The 18,946-nt window shown below is 44.5% G+C and overlaps 1 protein-coding gene across 1 annotated transcript in view; it reads right to left on the reverse strand.

Moving 5' to 3' along the window:
* Positions 1 to 18,946, reverse strand: part of SRGAP2 (SLIT-ROBO Rho GTPase activating protein 2) — a 250,781-nt gene that overhangs the window by 59,894 nt on the left and 171,941 nt on the right. Inside the window, 4 exon segments of the mRNA XM_051998502.1 lie at positions 1,289 to 1,390; positions 3,088 to 3,312; positions 15,050 to 15,178; positions 15,994 to 16,209. Of these exon segments, the coding sequence (XP_051854462.1) occupies positions 1,289 to 1,390; positions 3,088 to 3,312; positions 15,050 to 15,178; positions 15,994 to 16,209 (672 nt within the window).

Below are 18,946 nucleotides of genomic sequence, written 5' to 3' on the forward strand. Positions count from 1 at the left end.
GGTTAGAGGGAGAAAGCGGTCCAAGTGGAGGGAAGCCTGACTCCAGCAGGAAGTACCGGGGGGCAATTTATTTTCTTGCACTACGTGTAGAGCATCCTGAGAAGTTTTGTCTTGGATCCCTGGCACCTCACACAGTGCTGGTCAGAAGGGGTGCTTTATAAATGCTTCCTGATTGACTGAAACAGATAGATAGTGCTGGATGTGGAGTCAGGAAGATCTGAATTCAAATCCTGCTTTAGACACTGAATATCTGTGTGATCTTAGGTAAATCAGTCAACCTCCCCCAGCCTCAGTTTCTTGTCTGTAAAATGGGGATAATGATAACATGACCTCACTAAGTTTTTATGAAGATCAAATGAGATGTAAAGTACAACCCAAAGCTTAAAGCACCATGCAAACACGAGGTGTTATTATTACTAATCAGTTGATCTAGGATCTGATGAAGCAGACTAAGCTGGAGATCTGGGTTCTAAGGCCTGGCTCTAGTCTAAGCTTGACTGTATATATAATCATTTAGCTTATTTCTCCTTGTTTGTGAAATAGGAGGCTTATTGTTATCCCTTCCATTTCTTACTAGAAAAATGTAAGACTGAACCACTTCTTTGAATTTATTACGACCGTGTTCAAATCTGGCCTCAGATACTTAACATGGCCTAGCTGTGTGATCCTGGACAAGTCATTTAACCCCAATTGCCTCGGCAAAAAAAAACCCCAAAAACCAAAAAACAACAATAGCCTGTGCCTCTCAAGGTTGTTGGGACAGATCAAACAGATACTATTTGCAAAAAGCGCTTAGAACAGTGCCTGGCATATAGTAGGCACTATATAAATGCTCACTTCCTTCCCTTCCTTCCCCCTTATTACCGAAAGCTCAGAAGCAGCCCTCCTCCAGGCGGGGTACAGACATCTGAACGACAAAGCCAAAGGCCCGTGTTTGTTTGAAAATGCTAGAGAAAGCCAGGCACGAGGGGGTGGTTCCAGAGATACAATATTGTTCACACAGCTGCCAAGTGCCATTTCAATGAAACGTGTAGAGGGGGAAAGAGACATTTCTCAGAGGCTCAGAATAGAGCTCAGCCTTTGGCCAAGCGGAGTGACTTCCTGGAGTTCAAGGGCAGGATGCAGGACTAGAGCAAAGTACAAGGCTCTGTTTGCTAAGGAAACGCCTGCCAGGGCCCGAGACATCCTCTGCGGGCTCCCTCCAACCGTCCCTAGACAAAGCGTCTGAAGCAGGTCTGAGGTGTGACAGAAAGGCCGAGGGCGCCAGCCTTTGGGCCAGGAAACTCACCTCTTCGTTCTCGATCTTGAGAGTGGACAACCGCGACTGCAGCTGCTGGCACCTCTGCACCAGCTCGCTCTGGACCGGCTGCTGGGCACACAGCTGGGAGGCCTGCCGAGGGGAAGCGGCACCGGGGAGAGGGTCAGGGAGGGCCACAGTGCGGGCCCCCGCTAGACTAGACTAGTCAATTCGCGTGTAGCCCATTGAGTGTGTGTGTGGGAGCTCTCACAGAATTACATGCCTGTGGGAGAGCAGGAGGAAGAGGAAGCCGGGGGGCCACCTTTTCCTTTTTTCCCACAGCGCTCGCTCTTCCCTAGCAGGGGTAGCCCTCCTTTCTGTGGGAAGGCTGGCCAGCACAGAGAGAATCCCAGCCTCCTCAGTCTGTCAGGCAGCCCTCGCTCTGGAGGCCTCCTTCGGGAGGCCCAACTGGCCAACTTCACCTTCCCCCACAATTTCACCCAGAGAGAAAGTAAAAAGAAAGATGTCAGGAAGTTAACGTGCTCTGGGGCTGCTCTTGATGCTCACAATCATACACTCGGGCCACGCGCAGAATCTCTGATTCAACCACCGAGAAAAGCTCATGGTTTGGGGGGGTTTGGGGTCTGCAGCTGTAGAATCTGGTGGGGGGGTTGGGATTTCCCAGTCATTTTTTCACCCTGGTTTTTCATCAGTTTTCTTTCTAACTGGGCCTCTCTTAGCAGGATCAAGCTTTGTCCCCAAAGCAGCTCTGTCACTGCCTCCTCAGGTGCATCTAGCACTAATCTCACCGGCCCTGTTCCAGCTGGAACCTGCAGCCCCTCGACCAAAGCAGCCTCACTCGCCTTGCTGCTGCCTCTGCCGTGGCCCGGCCATCCACACAGAGAGTCCTGTGAGCAGCTATGGGTCCCTTCTCTCCTCCCAAAGAGTGGGAGTGTTCAGACACCCACTGAGCCATTCTCTTTCTTGGGGAAACAGACACACTTTTCAAGGGAAGGGGGCTGGGTAAGGGCCTTTTCCTCCACGGGCTTTCACTCCCACCATGTGGCCTGACCTCCTCCCCCGTCGAGAGGCTGGCCTTCGCCGGCTCTCAGATCTGAAGGGCTGACTTCATTCTGGATCCTGAAGGCACAGACACAATAGAGGAGGCGAGGTGGCCAGGACAGGACAGGGCCAAGGCTGAGAAGCTCCAGCTGCCTGATGTCACCAGTCAGGCATCCAAAGGCCCAGGAGCCACTGGGGGCAGTGAGAGCCGAGCCAATCGCCTCTCAGTGTTTCTGAGAACATCTGGCATCTGCTTTGGGGGCCTGGCTCCTCCAGCACTCCCGGGTCACTGTGGCTTCTCTGCCAACTTCAACGCCTCCCGCTAAAATGCCATCAGCACGTTAGCCTCTGCTATGCCAGACGCCATCCAGCCCTCCCCTCCCCTTTGTCTCCTACAAGAAGCACTTATCTGCCCCAGTTTCTACTCATTTTCCACCAAGGGGAGAAGGCAGGCTAAGGGTAGCTGCCGTCAGAAGCTGCGGGATGCCAGCAAGGCCCTTAGTCATTTAGACCTCACCAGAAGGGCCGAAACCATTGAACGAAGAGGGCAAAGCGTCCTGGGACTACCAGGACTCCTTTCCCCCTCCCCCAAATGAGTCCATCTGTCCTGAACCCAGGGTAATGGAAACCACCTGTGAATGGTTTGGTCTTCCTTAGGCAGATGGAGGATGGGGCCCATGGGGCAGGAGAAGCACCTATTCAGACCCAGCTGGGCCAGGAACACCTGCCAGGAGAGCCCCCGGGCCAGACCCCCAGACGGGGATGGGAGGGACGCGGGCAGCACTCACCATATCGCCCATGTGGGGCTGGAACTCAAACTTCATAGGCGGGCAGAAGACATTGTTGTACATCTCCATCAGTCGCTGTTTATCGCTGGTAGCATCTAAGTTTTCGACGGCATTTTCAATGGCGTCCAGGCCCTCGTGCTTTGACTGCTCCAGATTGAGCTCGGCTGACAGGAAAGTGCGCAGGGCCCGGTTCAGGCTGGCGTGATATCCTAGGTCACAACACTGCTGTGGAAAGGCACAAAAACCCAACGGGCGTGAGCGGGACCACGGAAGCTGCTTTAGGGGCTCCCCAGAACTGTCCTGCAAGTAGGAGGGAAAGGACCAGTCCTGGCAACCAACGTCACGAGAATGAGAGAACTGAGATAAGAGGGCTAAGCTCTTGTCCCAAGTCCAGGCCTCGCACCTCCTTGGGTGAGTTCTTGGAGGAAAAGGGATGGTGCAGCGAACCACAGAGTCATTTAATGAGCGAAGAGTTCAAAGGGAATCTGGGACAGAACTTTTCCCGACCATACTGCCAGCCTTTCATTTTAGGACAGACAACAGACCAGCTGATCTGTATCAGCCTCTACCAGTCTAAGGATCCCAGCTTGAATTCCCTAGATGGTCACTCTGGTGATACTGCTCTGCAGCACATCTTTCCTTAGCTTGGATAAGGAATGGAGATGTCAGAGGGGCTTCCTGGGGGCAAGGCCGTTAGATTTACTTCTGTTCTGCCACTAAAACTCCAACATTGAAGACTGGGTCTCACTTGCCTCCTCAAATGGTTACGCATTACAGTTATATAAACCATAGTTTATATAAGGTCAACCATACAAACAGGACCAGTACCTGGTAGACACCTATTATATGCAGTAAACTCTCTTGCCACCGGACTCCTAAGGCTCCATCTACACTGGCATATCCTGATCGCTGAGAGAAGTGATGGACAATTACATGATTTAGAAAAGCTTAGCTACAAACTCAAGATGCTGAGAATCATAATAACATTAGTTCCAAAGGCACATTCACAAGAAAAATTAAATGGTATGGTGATAGAAGGAGCAATGGCTTTTGAGTCTTGAGTTTGAGCAAAGTCCCTAATGAAGTCTGTGAACGCGAGCAAATGATTGACATTTTTTTAGGTCTCAGTGTTTCCATGTACAAAGTACAGGGTGCAGTTAGATGAGCTCCAAGATCCCTTTCAGCTCCAACACTTGAGGAGTTGAGAAAGTTATTCTTGTATCCTTTTAAGCATTTATTAAAAGCCTGCTATGCATATGGCCACCAAACAGCCCAGATTTCCCAGGACAGTCAGTGTGTACTTTTAATGAGACTTTGCAAAAGGAACATCTTTATTAAAGTACATGTCCCAATTTTTGGTTCAGAAAATGTGGTGAGTATAATTGTAACTATGTACAAATGTGTACATATTGGGGGAGGCTACAAAGATTGTACATAAAACCTAGCCTCTGCCTTCAAGAAGCTTATATTCTACTACAGGAAACAAGTACACAAATCATCTATACTAAGTGAATATAAAGTAAATATGGGCAAGTTGGAGGGGATTATTCATGATTGAGACAAAACTGACCATGTATATATTAGAGCATAAAAATTTCACAATCAAATGCAAAAAGGCAGAAATAAATGCTTCCTTTTCAGACCACAATGCAATAAAAATTATATTCAATAAAGGGCCAGGGAAAGATAGACCAAAAATCAATTGGAAGTTAAATAATCTAATTTTAAAGAATGAGTGGGTCAAAAAACAAATCACTGAAACAATCCATAATTTCATCCAAGAAAATGACAATAATGAGACAAACCAAAAACTATGGGATACAGCCAAAGCAGTTCTTAGGGGAAATTTTATATCTCTAAATAGTTACATAAATAAAATAGAGAAAGAGATCAATGAATTAGGCATGCAGCTAAAAAAAAAAAAAAGCCTCCCAATTAAATACCAAATTAGAAATTTTGAAACTCAAAGGAGAGATTAATAAAATAGAAACTAAGAAAACTATTGAACTAATAAACAACACTAAGTTAGTTTTATGAAAACTAACAAAACAGATAAACCTTTGATTAATTTGATCAGATAAAAGAGACAATCAGGAAGGGCCTCTCGGTGATAATTTATCTAAGTCTTGAACAAGGTATGGAATTCTGAGACTTAGAAGGTGAGGACACATTCCAGCCATGAGGTATATATAAAAGTAAAGGTGGGGGGTGCTCAGTACTGGGGAGGTAACAAATAGCCATGTTTGGTTAGAAGGCGGAGCTCCTCTAACCCTGGGTCAGCAAAACAGGTCAGCCCAATGAGATGTCCCAGAGTATAGAGGACTATATAGTAGATTACAGGCTCTTTGTCCTCCATTCAGCCACCAGAGTGAGTTTTCCTGAGGATCAGGTCTGACCACATCACTCCCCTATTCAGCAAATTCCAGTGACTTCCTATCTCCTCCAGGCTGAAATACAGAATTCTCTGTTGGTGCTCCAAGTCTTTATAATCTACCTCCTCACCTGGCCTTCCTAGTCTGGTTTACCTTTTACCTCTGCCCTGTCCTCCACTCCTCGATCCAATGACACCAGCCTCCTGGCTCTCTCAGAAACCAGGTGCTCCATCTCTTGGCTCTGGACATCTCCACCACCTCTACCTCCTGGCTTTCCTAGTTTCCATGAAGTTCTACCTTCTATAAGAAGTTTCACAATTCCTTCTTAATTATAGCACCTTCCTTTTTGTTATCTATTTCAACTTGTGTAGCTTGTAATCCAGATTTGCACGCTTATGGTCTCCTCCTCTAGACTGTGAGCTCCATGAAGGCAGGGATAGTGCTTAAAACAGTAACTGGCACATAATAGGAGCTTTAAAATGTTTGCTGTTATTGACCCACACCTAACACCACACACCAAGATAAGGTCAAAATGGATTCGTAATCCAGACATAAAGAATGAGATTATAAACAAATTAGAACATAGGATAGTTTACCTCTCAGATCTGTGAAGGAAGGAATTTGTGACCAAAGAAGAACTAGAGATCATTATTGATCACAAAAGATAATTTTGATTATATTAAGTTTAAAAGTTTTTATACAAACAAACCTAATGCAGACAGGATTAGAAGGGATGCAATAAATTAAGAAAACATTTTTACAGTCAAAGGTTCTGATAAAGGCCTCATTTCCAAAATATAGAAAATGGACTCAAATTTATAAGAATTCAAGCCATTCTCCAACTGATAAATGGTCAAAGGATATGAGTAATTTTCAGATGAAGAAATTGAAACTATTTCTAGTCACATAAAAAGATGTTCTAAATCACTACTGATGAGAGAAATAAAGACAACTCTAAGGTACTATACACTGCTCAGATTGGCTAACATGACAGGAAAAGATAAAGCAGAATGTTGGAGGGGATGTGGGAAAACTGGGACACTGATACACTATTGGTGGAATTGTGAACACATCCAGCCATTCTGGAGTTTGGAACTATGCTCAAAAAGTTATCCAACTGTGCATACCCTTTGACCCAGCAGTGCTACTACTGGGCTTATATACCAAAGAAATACTAAAGAAGGGAAAGGGACCTGTATGTGCCAAAATGTTTGTGGCAGCCCTGTTTGTAGTGGCCAGAAACTGGAAACTGAATGGATGCCCATCAATTTGAGAATGGCTGGGTAAATTGTGGTATATGAATGTTATGGAATATTATCCTTCTGTAAGAAATGACCAGCAGGATGAATACAGAGAGGCTTGGAGAGACTTACATGAACTGATGCTGAGTAAAATGAGCAGAACCAGGAGATCATTATACATGGCAACAACAAGATTATATGATCATCAATTCTGACAGAGGTGGCTCTCTTCAACAATGAGATGATTCAGGACAGTTCCAATGAATGATGAAGAGAGTCTTCTGCACCCAGAGAGGGGACTGCAACATGGCATTTTCACTCTTTTTTTTATTTGCTTGCATTTTATTTTGCTTCTTTTTTTTCCTTGTGTGGCACAATAATTGAATAAATATGTATACATATATTGGATTTAACATATTTTTAACCATGTTTAACATATATTGGACTACTTGACATCTAGGGTAGGGAGTGGGGGAAGGGAGGGAAAATTGGAACACCGGGTTTTGCAAGGGCTCATGCTGAAGAATTGTCCATGCATATGTTTTGAAAAAGAAAAAGCTTAAACAAAATTTTTTTTAATAATTAAAAAAAGTTTGCTGTTATTATGGGCTAACTGGCAGGGACAGCAGCCTATGCAGCCCCTGGGACGAGCATTCCTCCTCTGGAAGCATATTTTCTAGGCTGACATGAGGACACCTGCTTGACTTCAGTCTGTGGTATAAGCAGATACTTCATTAGCTCTCCTCTTTCTCCATCTCTACTCCACATTTGGGATGGAAAAGTACTGCTCTTGTAGGTGTCTGACAAACCCCTCTCCCATGGTGCCGTGCAGCGTGATGGAAAAAGCCAGAGAACCACTAACTGGGCGCATGACTTGAGGCAAACCGCACCACTTATCTAGCTCAGTTTCCCTGCTTGTAAGATGAGGCTACGCGCAATGCCTTCCTGACAGGGCTCCGGGGAGGCTCTGACGGGCTCACACACACTGCAGCGCGTCAGGCAGAGGGGAGGCGAGCTACTGCTGGCGAGGGCGCTGGGCCCTGGGATGGTGCCAGGGAGCCTGGCAGGTGCAAGGCCGCTGCCCAGGAACAGCAGCGGAGGCTTACCCAGAGGCAGAGGATGAAAGGACATCAAATTCAATTGGGAGAGGAGAACAAACGCCAGGCAGACAAAAGCAGGCAGATTGCTAAGTGGTCTGTGCCAGCAGCCGCCCCCCCCAAAGCTGATGTGCCACCGGAACCAGGGCTCGAAGGCCCGTCCTACTCGGACCAGAAGGATCAGGCCTGAGCAGAATGCAGATGATTTGGGGCTTGTAAACATGGTTTAGTGGATAGAATGTTGAAATTAGGTTCAGGAAAACTCAGATTTAAATCCTGCTTTCAAAATGCTCTCAATCACTACTGACTAGAGAAAGGCAAATTAAGACAACTCTGAGATACCACTACACACCTGTCAGATTGGCTAAGATGACAGGAAAAAATAATGATGAATGTTGGAGGGGATGTGGGAAAACTGGGACACTAATGTATTATGGGTGGAGTTGTGAACTGATCCAGTCATTCTGGAGAGCAATTTGGAATCAAGCCCAAAGGGCTTGTGCATGCCCTTTGACTCAGCAGTGCCATTACCGGGTCTGTAACCCAAGAAAATCGTGGGGAAAAGGACCCACATGTGCAAAAATGTTTGCAGCAGCTCTTTTTGTGGTAGCAAAGAAGTGAAAAATGAGTAAATGCCCATCAATTGGAGAATGGCTAAACATTATTTGGTGGTCTATGAAAATAATGGAATACTATTGTTCTATAAAAAATGAAGAACAAGCTGATTTTAGAAAGGCCTGAGAAGATTTGCACAAACTGATGCTGAGCGAAAACAAGCAGAACAAGGAATACATTGTACACAGCAAAAGCAAGATTGTGCAGTGATCAGCTATGAAACACTTGGTTCTTTCTCAGTGATTCAGTGAAAGAAGGCAATCCCAGTAGACTTTGAATAGAAAATGCCATCTGCATCCAGAAAAAGAACAATGGAGCTTGAATGTAGATCAACACAAGCCATGTTCACTTTTTTTTTCCTTCTGTTTTTGTTGTTGTTGTTCTGATTTTTCTCTCCCAGAAGGATTCATATCCCATGTTCCTATGATATATTTTCTTGCTGTATAACTGTGGTCAAGCCAACTTTATCTCTCTTAGCCTCAGTGTTCTTATCTGTAAAATAACATTGCCTGTGGTGCCTACTTCAAAGTAGGTTGCAAGTGAGACTTAAATGAGATAATATATTATTATTTTTATTAGTAGTAGTATTATAGGACAGATAAGATAAGGAATCTGCAAAAGCCATTGTTATTTTAAGGAATCCTCTCTACAATACACATATGCTACATTTTGTGATCCATACATGTATTGTTGACAAAGTAACACATAAAAAGTGACTAAATGTTGTCTGTCACTATCCTAGTTTATACCACTGCCTTTGTAACTGCAATTTTCACAACCCCCTAAATAGTCTTCTGGCTAAAGGACTCTCCCTCTCCAACCCATTCTTTTTGGACTCTTCCTGTGTGCTTATTATATTTTCTATATCTGTGTTGCTTAACTTGATTTTAGTTATTTATATATTTATCTTATCCTTTCCTCTTGCTTGACTGTATGTTGTTTTTCTCTTTGTATTTCCAGACTTAGTGTGGTGATGTGGTGTAACAGGGGCCTGATAAGTGTATGTTGATTGTAATTTACAACTCACTGCCATCAACTTACTATAGCCCCTTATATCCATGCTATTAGTTTATTAATTGGTCTTTCCTTACCACCTTTAGTTCTCTGCTTCAATCTGTACTGTTATCACTTTAGGCTTTCTTTCTTTCTTTTTTTTCCCATGTTACTCTCTATTCAAAAGTCTACAATAGCTTTGTAAGGCCTACAGAATAAAATCTAAATTCCTTAGCTTGGCATTCCAAATTTCACAATAAGGCAACTAGATGGTACATGGGACTTGGAGTTGTTCAAATCCTACTATATACACTTACTAGCTGTGTCTTGGATAAATCACAACTCCTCCACCTCAGATTCCTCATTTGTAAAATGGGAATAACAATAGTACTTATTTTATTTATTTATTTGCACTTTGCAAATTTTAAAGTGTTACATAAATGTTAGCTTGTGATTATTCTGCAATCAATGAATCTCACAGTAGAAAGGGACCTAATAGGCTACCAAATCCAATCCATACTTGAACAAGACTCAAGGATCCAATGGATCCAGTAAGATAAAAAACATGTAAATCACTTTGTAAACAACAAAGTACTGTATTTTTTATTTTTATTTTATTTTTTATTATTGTGGTTATCATTATCATTACTATTGTGACTCTCCTCTCCATCCTAATCAACTGAAAGGTCAGCTTGTGCTTGAAGACTTTCAGTGAGAAGGAGCCTATTTCCTCCCCAGAGAATGGATCCCACTATTAGCAAGTTGTAATTGTTAGGAATTTGTTTTGGGGGATCCTACTTCTCCCCACCCCTAGACATCAAGCTACATCAACCTCTTAGCAAATTTTTACCAATTGTCTTAGTTTTGACTTCAGAGTCCAATAGTTAAGCATTTTATTTCTATAGTACTTTGGGGGAGGGAGGGCAAAACACTTTACTCATTTAATCCTCATAATAACCCCATAAGTAAGATGCTATTATTATCCTCATTTTACAAATGAGGAAACTAAGGCAGAAAGAAGATAGTGTTTGAGGCAGAATTTGAGTTTTGGATCTTTCTGATTCTCTATCTAGCATTCTATACACTAGACTACCTAACTGTCTCACCCAAGCATTACATACTGAACTCCATCTTCCAGATAACAGTGCTTCAGATGCTTGAACAGAGCTCACCTCCTCTAAGTCTTCTTCAGGATCAATATCTGCTTTTGCTTCAAGTTATCTTCCCATACCATGAACTTGAAGTCCTTCACCATCCTGGTGGCCTTGCCCTAACTTATTAATATCCTTCTTCAAATGTGGTTCCTAGAGTTGAATTCAATATTCCAGCTGTGTTCTGACCGGGACAGAGGACAATGGAACCATGAATTCTTTAGTCCTAAAACACAATGCCTCTTAGTGTTTTATTTTTTTATTTTCTTGACTACTAAATCTCATACTGTTGACTCATACTGAGCTTGCAGTACCCTGAAAGCCCCAGATCTTTTGCAGATAAACTGCTACTTCTACACATATCAACCATCTTGCATTTGCAACCTTTGATATTTTTTAACCCAAATATAAGACTTTACATTTATGCTTACTACATTCCTTTTTTAAAAAATTAGAGTTCACTGTTCTCATCTGAGCCTTGTTTTATCTGTCGATTTAGGATGCCATTCTGTATCTAAATTGTGAATAAAAAAGCTAAGCAGCACAGAGCTAAGCATTTTTCCCGGGTTAGTACTAGGAATCTTTCCAAGCAGACACTGTACTATTTAATGGCTACTCTTTAGGATTGTTTAACTCGCTTTGAATCAGCCTGACTGGACTTTCATCTGGCCCATAGTCCTTCGTGTTTTCTACAAGAACAGCAGGAGAGACTTTGTCAGATGCTTTCTTAAAATCCAGGTAAGTGATACCGATGATGCTTACTGTTTGGAACACTAATCTGTCAAAGCCTATACCAAGAGCATGGCACAGCGGGAAAAACCTCCGGGACTGGATTTGAATCCTGACTTTAACTCCCTGAGAGACCCATGGGCTTTGAGCTCTTTGGATCATTCTACGGTTTCTTGCACATGGTAGACATTTAGTGGGGAGGATGAGACCATTTAGAGCTGGAGAAGAATTCAGAGACAGTGTGGTCTCCTGTGAGTCCCCCTCACAATCATTTTACAAATTGACAAACCGAGGCCCGAAAGCGTATGCAATTTTCCTAAGGTCCACAGGTACAAGAAGTAGAGCAGGATGAAGGTGGCCGTGAGTCCAGGGCAGAGAGCACCGCAGGTCCTGGAGGCAGGAGGAACTGAAGTCGCATCTGGCCTCAGCCACAGAGTAGCTGTGTGATCCTAGGCAAGTCACTTAACCTGGACTGCCTCCAAACCAACCAAAAAAACGTAGACTTCGCCTCCAAACCCTGCTCTCTCTTAGAATGAATTCAAGAAGCTCTGACTCCTCCCCTTGGGCAACCTTATAAATAGACATGGGCTGACTAAGTAACAGGATATAGGATGAGTAACAATTTATGCAGGTTGGTATATGAAATATGGTTTACTTCTAAAATGCCATTCGTTTTACTCACTGTATTTCCTGAAGAGTGAATTGGCTAATTAAAAAACAAACAAACCAACCGACCAACAATAAACTCCCAGCAACAACAAATTTTGGGGATATAGTACGTTGTCTGTGCTTCTCTGAAAGACTGCCCTGGTGAAAGAACAAGGTTTTCTTTATACAGGAAAGCATGCAGGTATGGGAACAAGGCTCCTGGGCCCAGCCTGCCACATGCCTTCTAGAGGTAAGGGCAGGAAACTGAACCTTAGAGAAAAAAACCGTTTCTGGCAAGGCTGGATAAACAATTTGAATATTTCATCCCCATTCCTGGGTGAGGTTGGGCAAGTAGAGACAGCAAAATCTTCCCCTCACACCAGGGGCACACAGGGCTTCCAGGGGCTTATGGGAATTTCACTGCCCAAATGATTCTGGGAGTGCCAGGCTCCCCCGGCCCTTTCTGGGTTATATAAATGTTTGATGGAAACACTCTCCGGGGAAATCAATTTTTTATAAGAATTTAATGATAGCTCCTCCACATGTGTGACTTGTCTAAGTTGACAGCTTATTAACCCTTTGTTAGCTAGAAGATTTTCCCAACCTCCATAAGGGATATTAAGGGGGGGGAATGAGTGTTTGATCACACATCCTTTTAATTGACAGGAGAGAGAACAAGAAATTCCTCCAGCAGAACTTCTTATAGAGTTCAGTTCAATTCTCAAATTTTTCAAATGAACTGAAGGTTGTGCACATAAGAAGATGCATTTGCAGCCTTCGCTTGGCCTCTGGCCCACAGAACTCTAAATTCTCAAGCTCTCCTTGTAACACTCAAGCTATTAACGTGGGGACAATGCCCTGTTCTTCATTCGTCCATCTGCTGAGTTGAGGAGAGAGCCACGGGAGCACGGGGGAGAAGAAATGACATTCCAGAGAAGTGACAGCCTTCAGACACTGCTAAGTGAGCTCAGAATGTCTTTTTGGCCTGAAATCAAGGATTTCCTTGACTGTGTCAGATGCTTCACATGGATTCTGACAATCTGGGTTTCAATCTTGCAGAGTTTTATAAGGAGAGGAAGGAGTCTCGTGGCAATGTACATAGCACTGACAAAAATAACTGCTTCACACTCCCTTAGAGCTCTGACACCCTGGAAAAGTGGGTAGGATAGTGTGCGTGTCACAGATGGCAATGGATAGAAACGTGACTTGTTCCATGTCTCAAAGTCCATCCCCTCGCAGCTGGGATTAAGGGAGCAGCATTTCTGGCTTCCTCAGCTCTACCTTCTCATGCCGGAACCACCAGTACACACCCCGTACATACACAGCTAAGAGAAGTTCATTCAAACCCCTTTGCCTCAGCTTTACAACTAACTTATCGGCCCACCTAAGACTGCTCTCACCCACTGGAAATCACAGCATCCTTCACCCCTTCCTCACTATAAAGTGTCCCTGACTAATAAAGTATATTCTGAACTGTCAGAATTAGGAACTTTGAGAGAGCAGTTATTAGGTTTTTACAAATCTCTCCTACATCACCCAGAATAACCCTCTTGTGCAATTAGGCACTTACTATAATGCTTTTAAAAAATAATTAGGATTAGATGCCACATGGCTTGCTCTTGGAAAGGTCTTTGCCATATATTGGGCACTGAGTTTTCTCACTGCGAGAGGCAGCCTGTGGATGCCAAAGCCTCTGAGAGACCAGAGGGGGCTCCTGGGTGGTTGTTCAGTCCTTAGCCCTAAGGAACCATCATGCCAGTTCTGAGAATTCGGTGGGCACGCGGGCCTGGAGCCCAGAGGCAAGAGGGGCCAATATACCCCACCAGTGCTTCGGACTCTCACACCCCTCACTCCTAACACTGAGAACAAGTTTCCCAGAGGACAGAAGAAGAACCTAGATTTTCCTTTTAACCTTGTTGAAAGTACGGAGCTCAGATTGGTATCACCAGACAAAGAGGTGCCTGAGCAGCGAGGAGGACTCCACATCCAGGGAGGGAACAAAAACCAGGCCTTCCAAGGGCCTGGCGGAGGAGTGGGGGTGGGGAAGTGGGCTGAGCCCCTCTAACCCTGCTCCCCTTAGGGGCCCCCCCAAACTCCTTTTCTTTCTGCTTTTCTCCTTGCAAATCAATTCCTTTGTCTTCACCCATATTATCACTGAACCTCAGAGTAGTTTTTTTCCTTACCTACTTTGCCTTTTAGTCTCAAAATAAAGGCTCAAGTAGAAATCAGATTAAAAACCTTTTTTTTTTTTTTTTTTAAATTGAGGCCCGAAGGAATAAAGTGACCTCTCCAGGGAAGGGAATGAACATTTATCAGGTGCCAGGTATCACGCTCAGAGCTTTCTAAGTTTTACAGGTGATACTTCATCTGACCCTCACAGCAAGCCTGGGAGGTAGGCGCTACTCTTATCCTCACTTTAGTTGAGAAAACTGAGGCAGACAGAGGTCAGGCGGCTTGCTCAGGGTTACAAAACTCTAGAGTGCCGGAGGAGAGATTTGAAGCCAGGCCCTGACTCAGGCCAGCATTCCCTGGGGCTCTGCCCTCAGAAGGCCTGTCTCAGGAAGGAGCGAGCTCCTCCTTTCCAAAGCTGTTTCTGATGAGCTTTCGCTTTCTCCTGCCTGCTTAAGGTATAAGAGAACATCCAAAAGCCAAGGAGCCAAAACCATCGGTCTGCCGGGTTCACAGGACAGCCGGTGACCCATCCTAACGTCCTAATGCAGGGCCAGCATCAGGGGACAGTAAGTGCCCACCTCTTTCACAACACGATGGGGGATGGTGGGGAGGGGCTGTGAAGCAGACACAGCACTGGATGCGACTCCTGCCAGACTCCTGGCTGCGCAGTCACTGACTCTCTGTGCCTCAGTGTCCCCAGCTGTAAAAGGGGGGACGATGACAGACCTACCTCCTCGCAAGGTTGTGAGGGCCAAATGAAATAATGCATTAGAATGCTTAGCACGCCTTCCAGGTGCCAACACACTCGCCCACGCTATCCAAATACATTATTAGCACCTTTCCAGCCCTGGCTCGTTAATCCCATGTGAGGGGCAGGGGAGGGGCCCCGGGACCCCGCCTTGGGGTAGTGGGCCACCTCTGGAGCCCCAGCTTTGGACACTTACATCAATGAGGTCGGAGAGGTCGTGGATGTAGTACTTGAAGACAGATGCGTTGGTCGCCTCCAGAGCCAGCAAGTACTCATTCCGGGCTTTAATGGCCTTCAGCTTATTCTCCGTGTACTTGGCTTGGCGCTAAGAAAGGGAACAGAAGTTCAGACTTTTAAAAAAATTTTCATTTTAAAAAAGGAGAGTATGTTCTCTGAGAGATGAAAAGAACAGTACATTCAGGAAGCAGGCACAATTAAGCTGCTACTCCCAATGCGCTACTCCCTTAAATTGGGTTCTAATTCTACTTAATGAAAATTCAAGGGCATAATGTAGATCAGTCCAGAAAGGTTAATGAGGCTCCCATCTCAGACACATGCCCCCTTTGGGCTCTACTGATAAGATAATTCTCCCACCTTGTAAGAGTTCGCACTCTGCTGGGCCTTTTCCACCCCCTGCCAAGCTCCAGGTGTTCTGGCCCCTTGGGCGTCTTAATCTCATCACTAGAAGGTCAGGCTCTGTTTGCAGGAGTCAAAGGGGTGACAACAGGCAGGGAGGAGATATCAAAGCCCAGCAAATGGTCGCCTTGCGACTCAGGGGAAAGCTTGACTAATCTTTGGAAAGTTTGGCAAAGAGCTACCAGTTTATTAGACTCAAAATACTTCTTGTAGATGAAGAATAAAGCAATTAAATCCTCATTCTTTAACATTCCCCATTCACCCATCAAGTACATCACCTGGACCAGTTAATATGTGCACTCTTGAGTGAGGAAGGCCGTGGTGGTGGATCTGGGTGGGTGGGAGGATCAGGGAGAGGCCAGAAAAAAGACTCCATAATTATTGGCTAAATAATGACCACTTCACCAGAGGGGCAAGGAGTCCAGTTGGTCATTAACCACCAATGGGGAAAACTGATGGCGCGCCAACCTCTTGTTCCCTTGCTGGGCCCCGCTAAGCACACACCTTCTCCTTCATCTTCTCAATCTTCTTGACGGAGCTCCTGCGGACATGCTTCTCCTCAATGCGAACGTTGGAGGTGGAGTCTGGGGATCGAGGCGTCTGGCGGTCCTCCTGCTTCACTGATTTGCCGATCTGCTTCTCTTCCTGCTTTTCTGCCTCTTTCAGCTTACTCTGGGCACTGATGCTGTCAGCATTGTACATGTGATACGTCTTCATCACCTGCAAGGCAAACACCCAAGGTCAAGCCTGGAAGGTCGAGCTCAGCTCGGTCCCCTTCCATCCCAAGCAACCCCCGGCATCTTTAACAGAAAACCCAGGGGGGATTTACATATAGGTGCTCATACATATATCAAAGAACACTTCAGAGCATACATGAGCAGCCTTTGATGCTGGCCCACATATCTCATTAGGACAATGACTATTCATGATCACCATTTATTATTTATCACTATTATCATCTGTACAAGTTGCTCCTTATCTTGGCAAAGCACTTATCACCCATTTGTATCTTCACAATCCCAGGCAGATAAGCACAGATAAGAGCAATGAACAATATAGCTGCTCTCCATCACTCAGGAAATCCTTCAGGCTTGGGGGGGAATTTCACAAAAGGCAGGTGAGTATCTGCCATGAGGCTGCAGAGTAAGCCGTGGGCCAGGTATGCTCTTCCAGATGTGGAGTAGGAAAGAAAGGAAAGAGCAGCAGTCTGAGGGACCAGAAACTGCATCTTGGATTCAAGTAGCATTGAGGGGATTTCCCTACAATGAATTTATTTATTCTTGTTAGGAATGGCAACTATAAAATTTATCAAAATTATTTCCATTGTGATGTCTGGCTTTCTTTTGGTCCTTGATACTGATTTATTTATTCTTGTTAAGAATAGTAATCTGTACAGAATTTATCAAAATTATTTCCATTTTGATGTCTGGCTTTTTTTTGGTCTCTGATACTGAGAATGTAGGTGGGGCAATGGATAGAATGCTAGGCCTGAAGTCAATCAATCAATCAACATAGATAAAATGTCTACTATGTGCCGGATACTGTGCTAAGCACTGGGAGTTCAAATCCAGCCTCATACAGTTATTATTTCTTGGGTAGAGTCAAGAAGGCTTCTGTTTCAAATCCAGTCTCAGACAATTTTTAGCTGTGTGATTCCAGGCAAGTCAGTTAACTTCTGTTTGCCTGTTTTCTCATCTGTAAAATGAGGTTAATTAATAATACCTCCCTTCCAGGGTACTGTGAGAATTAAATGAGATCATTGTAAAGACTTAGCAGGGGAAGCTAGGAAGTGCAATGTATGCACTGGCCCTGAAGTCAGGAGGACCTGAGTTCAAATCTGGCCTCAGACACTTAATACTTCCTGGCTGTGTGACCCTGGGCAAGTCACTTAACCCCACTTGCCTCTCACCTCCCCCCCCCAAAAAAAAAGACTTAGCATGAGTATGGCACATAGTAAGGCCTATATAAGTGCTAGCTCACTACTATTACATACAAGCATTGGCTTGGATACATGACTGGGGACAAAAAAATGAAAAAGTGTCAGTGGATGAAAGGAATAGTTTCAGTAGGAGGACTTGTATAGCCTGACCCAAAGCGAAGCCAGCAGAACCAGGAAAACAATTATATGGGAACAAAATATTGTAAAAACAAACAACTCAGAAAGACTTCCAGACTCTGGCCAATGCAATGAGCAACCACAAGAACAGAGGACTTAGGATGAACCATGTTGCCCAGCCCCTGATAAGAGATGATAGGGTGCAGAATTGGGACATATTTTTTGGACATGAACAATGTGGGAATTTGTTTTGCTTGATTGTGTGTACTTATTATAAGGGTTTTGTTTTTGCATTTGTTTTCAATGGCAGTGAAAAGGAAGGGAAAGAAAATCGATTTTTCTTAATGGAAAAACAAAATGTAACTTACTAGTATCAATGAATGAACGTACACCTATGATTAACAACTAACCTGAATGAAAATGAGTCCTTTAGATAACTACATTATTATCTTTCTACATATAGATATATAATATAATCATCACAATTATCTGTTGGGGAATCAAGTCACCTCTCAGGGTAAAGAGATCATAGGTTTCACAACCACTAACAGCACAAACAAGCTTATTCTTTCTCCAGGTCAGGGCCCCTGAATCTGCTTTACCATGGCCTTAATCTAGAGAATGGGACCTGCCTGGTCTCAAATTACTTGCAGGTCTTCTTACTTAGAAAGAGGGACAGCAATTAGACATGTAATCAATGTGAGAAATGTTAACAGGCAGAGAATCATGGGAATTGGCCCTAGAACTTGTCCAGTCAACCCACACCTGGTCAAGTGACCTGTCCCAAGTCACACAGTCCATAAATAGCAGAGTTAGGAGAGGCCTGGGGCTCTTTCCCACACATCTAAGCACCACGTCCCTCTGGGTTAGCCAGCCTATCTTGGAGAAGTCCTCCCTCCTAAGCCCAGCGCCTTTCAGATTGAGAACCATGACATCGACAACTGGAGTTGCAGCTTGGGAAGGTGGGGGAGAGGAGGAGACAACTGCGCATCAAGGCAGCTGTCCAGGATGGTGACGGTCACACCCTTCTCCTTTTCAAAGACTCGCGGAAGCCCAGGAGGCCTAGTGCTGATTTCATATCCTCCCAAACATGTTGCTACCTTGAGCCTCGCGGAGGCTCTTCCCTTCTGGGACTTCCTGTTTCCAGACAGTCGCAGTTTAGTCATAATTTGGTAAAGCTGGAAAGAACCTCCGAGCCCAACCCCCTTGCTAAGGAAACAGGTTAAAGGTCCCCCTCTTGACAATTAGTGCATCTTGAGTTAGAACTATTTTTCACAATCTAAAAGCTAGAAGGGTTATTGAAGACCATTTGGCCAGCTCTTATGATTTCTGGTCTGGTTCAGTCAGGGGTGCGCTGGAGTCAGCTTGAACCAATGGGAAGTGGATTGTTATATTTTCAGT

The sequence above is a fragment of the Antechinus flavipes genome, chromosome 4 (assembly GCF_016432865.1).
Source record: "Antechinus flavipes isolate AdamAnt ecotype Samford, QLD, Australia chromosome 4, AdamAnt_v2, whole genome shotgun sequence".
In the NCBI taxonomy this organism is placed as follows: domain Eukaryota; kingdom Metazoa; phylum Chordata; class Mammalia; order Dasyuromorphia; family Dasyuridae; genus Antechinus; species Antechinus flavipes.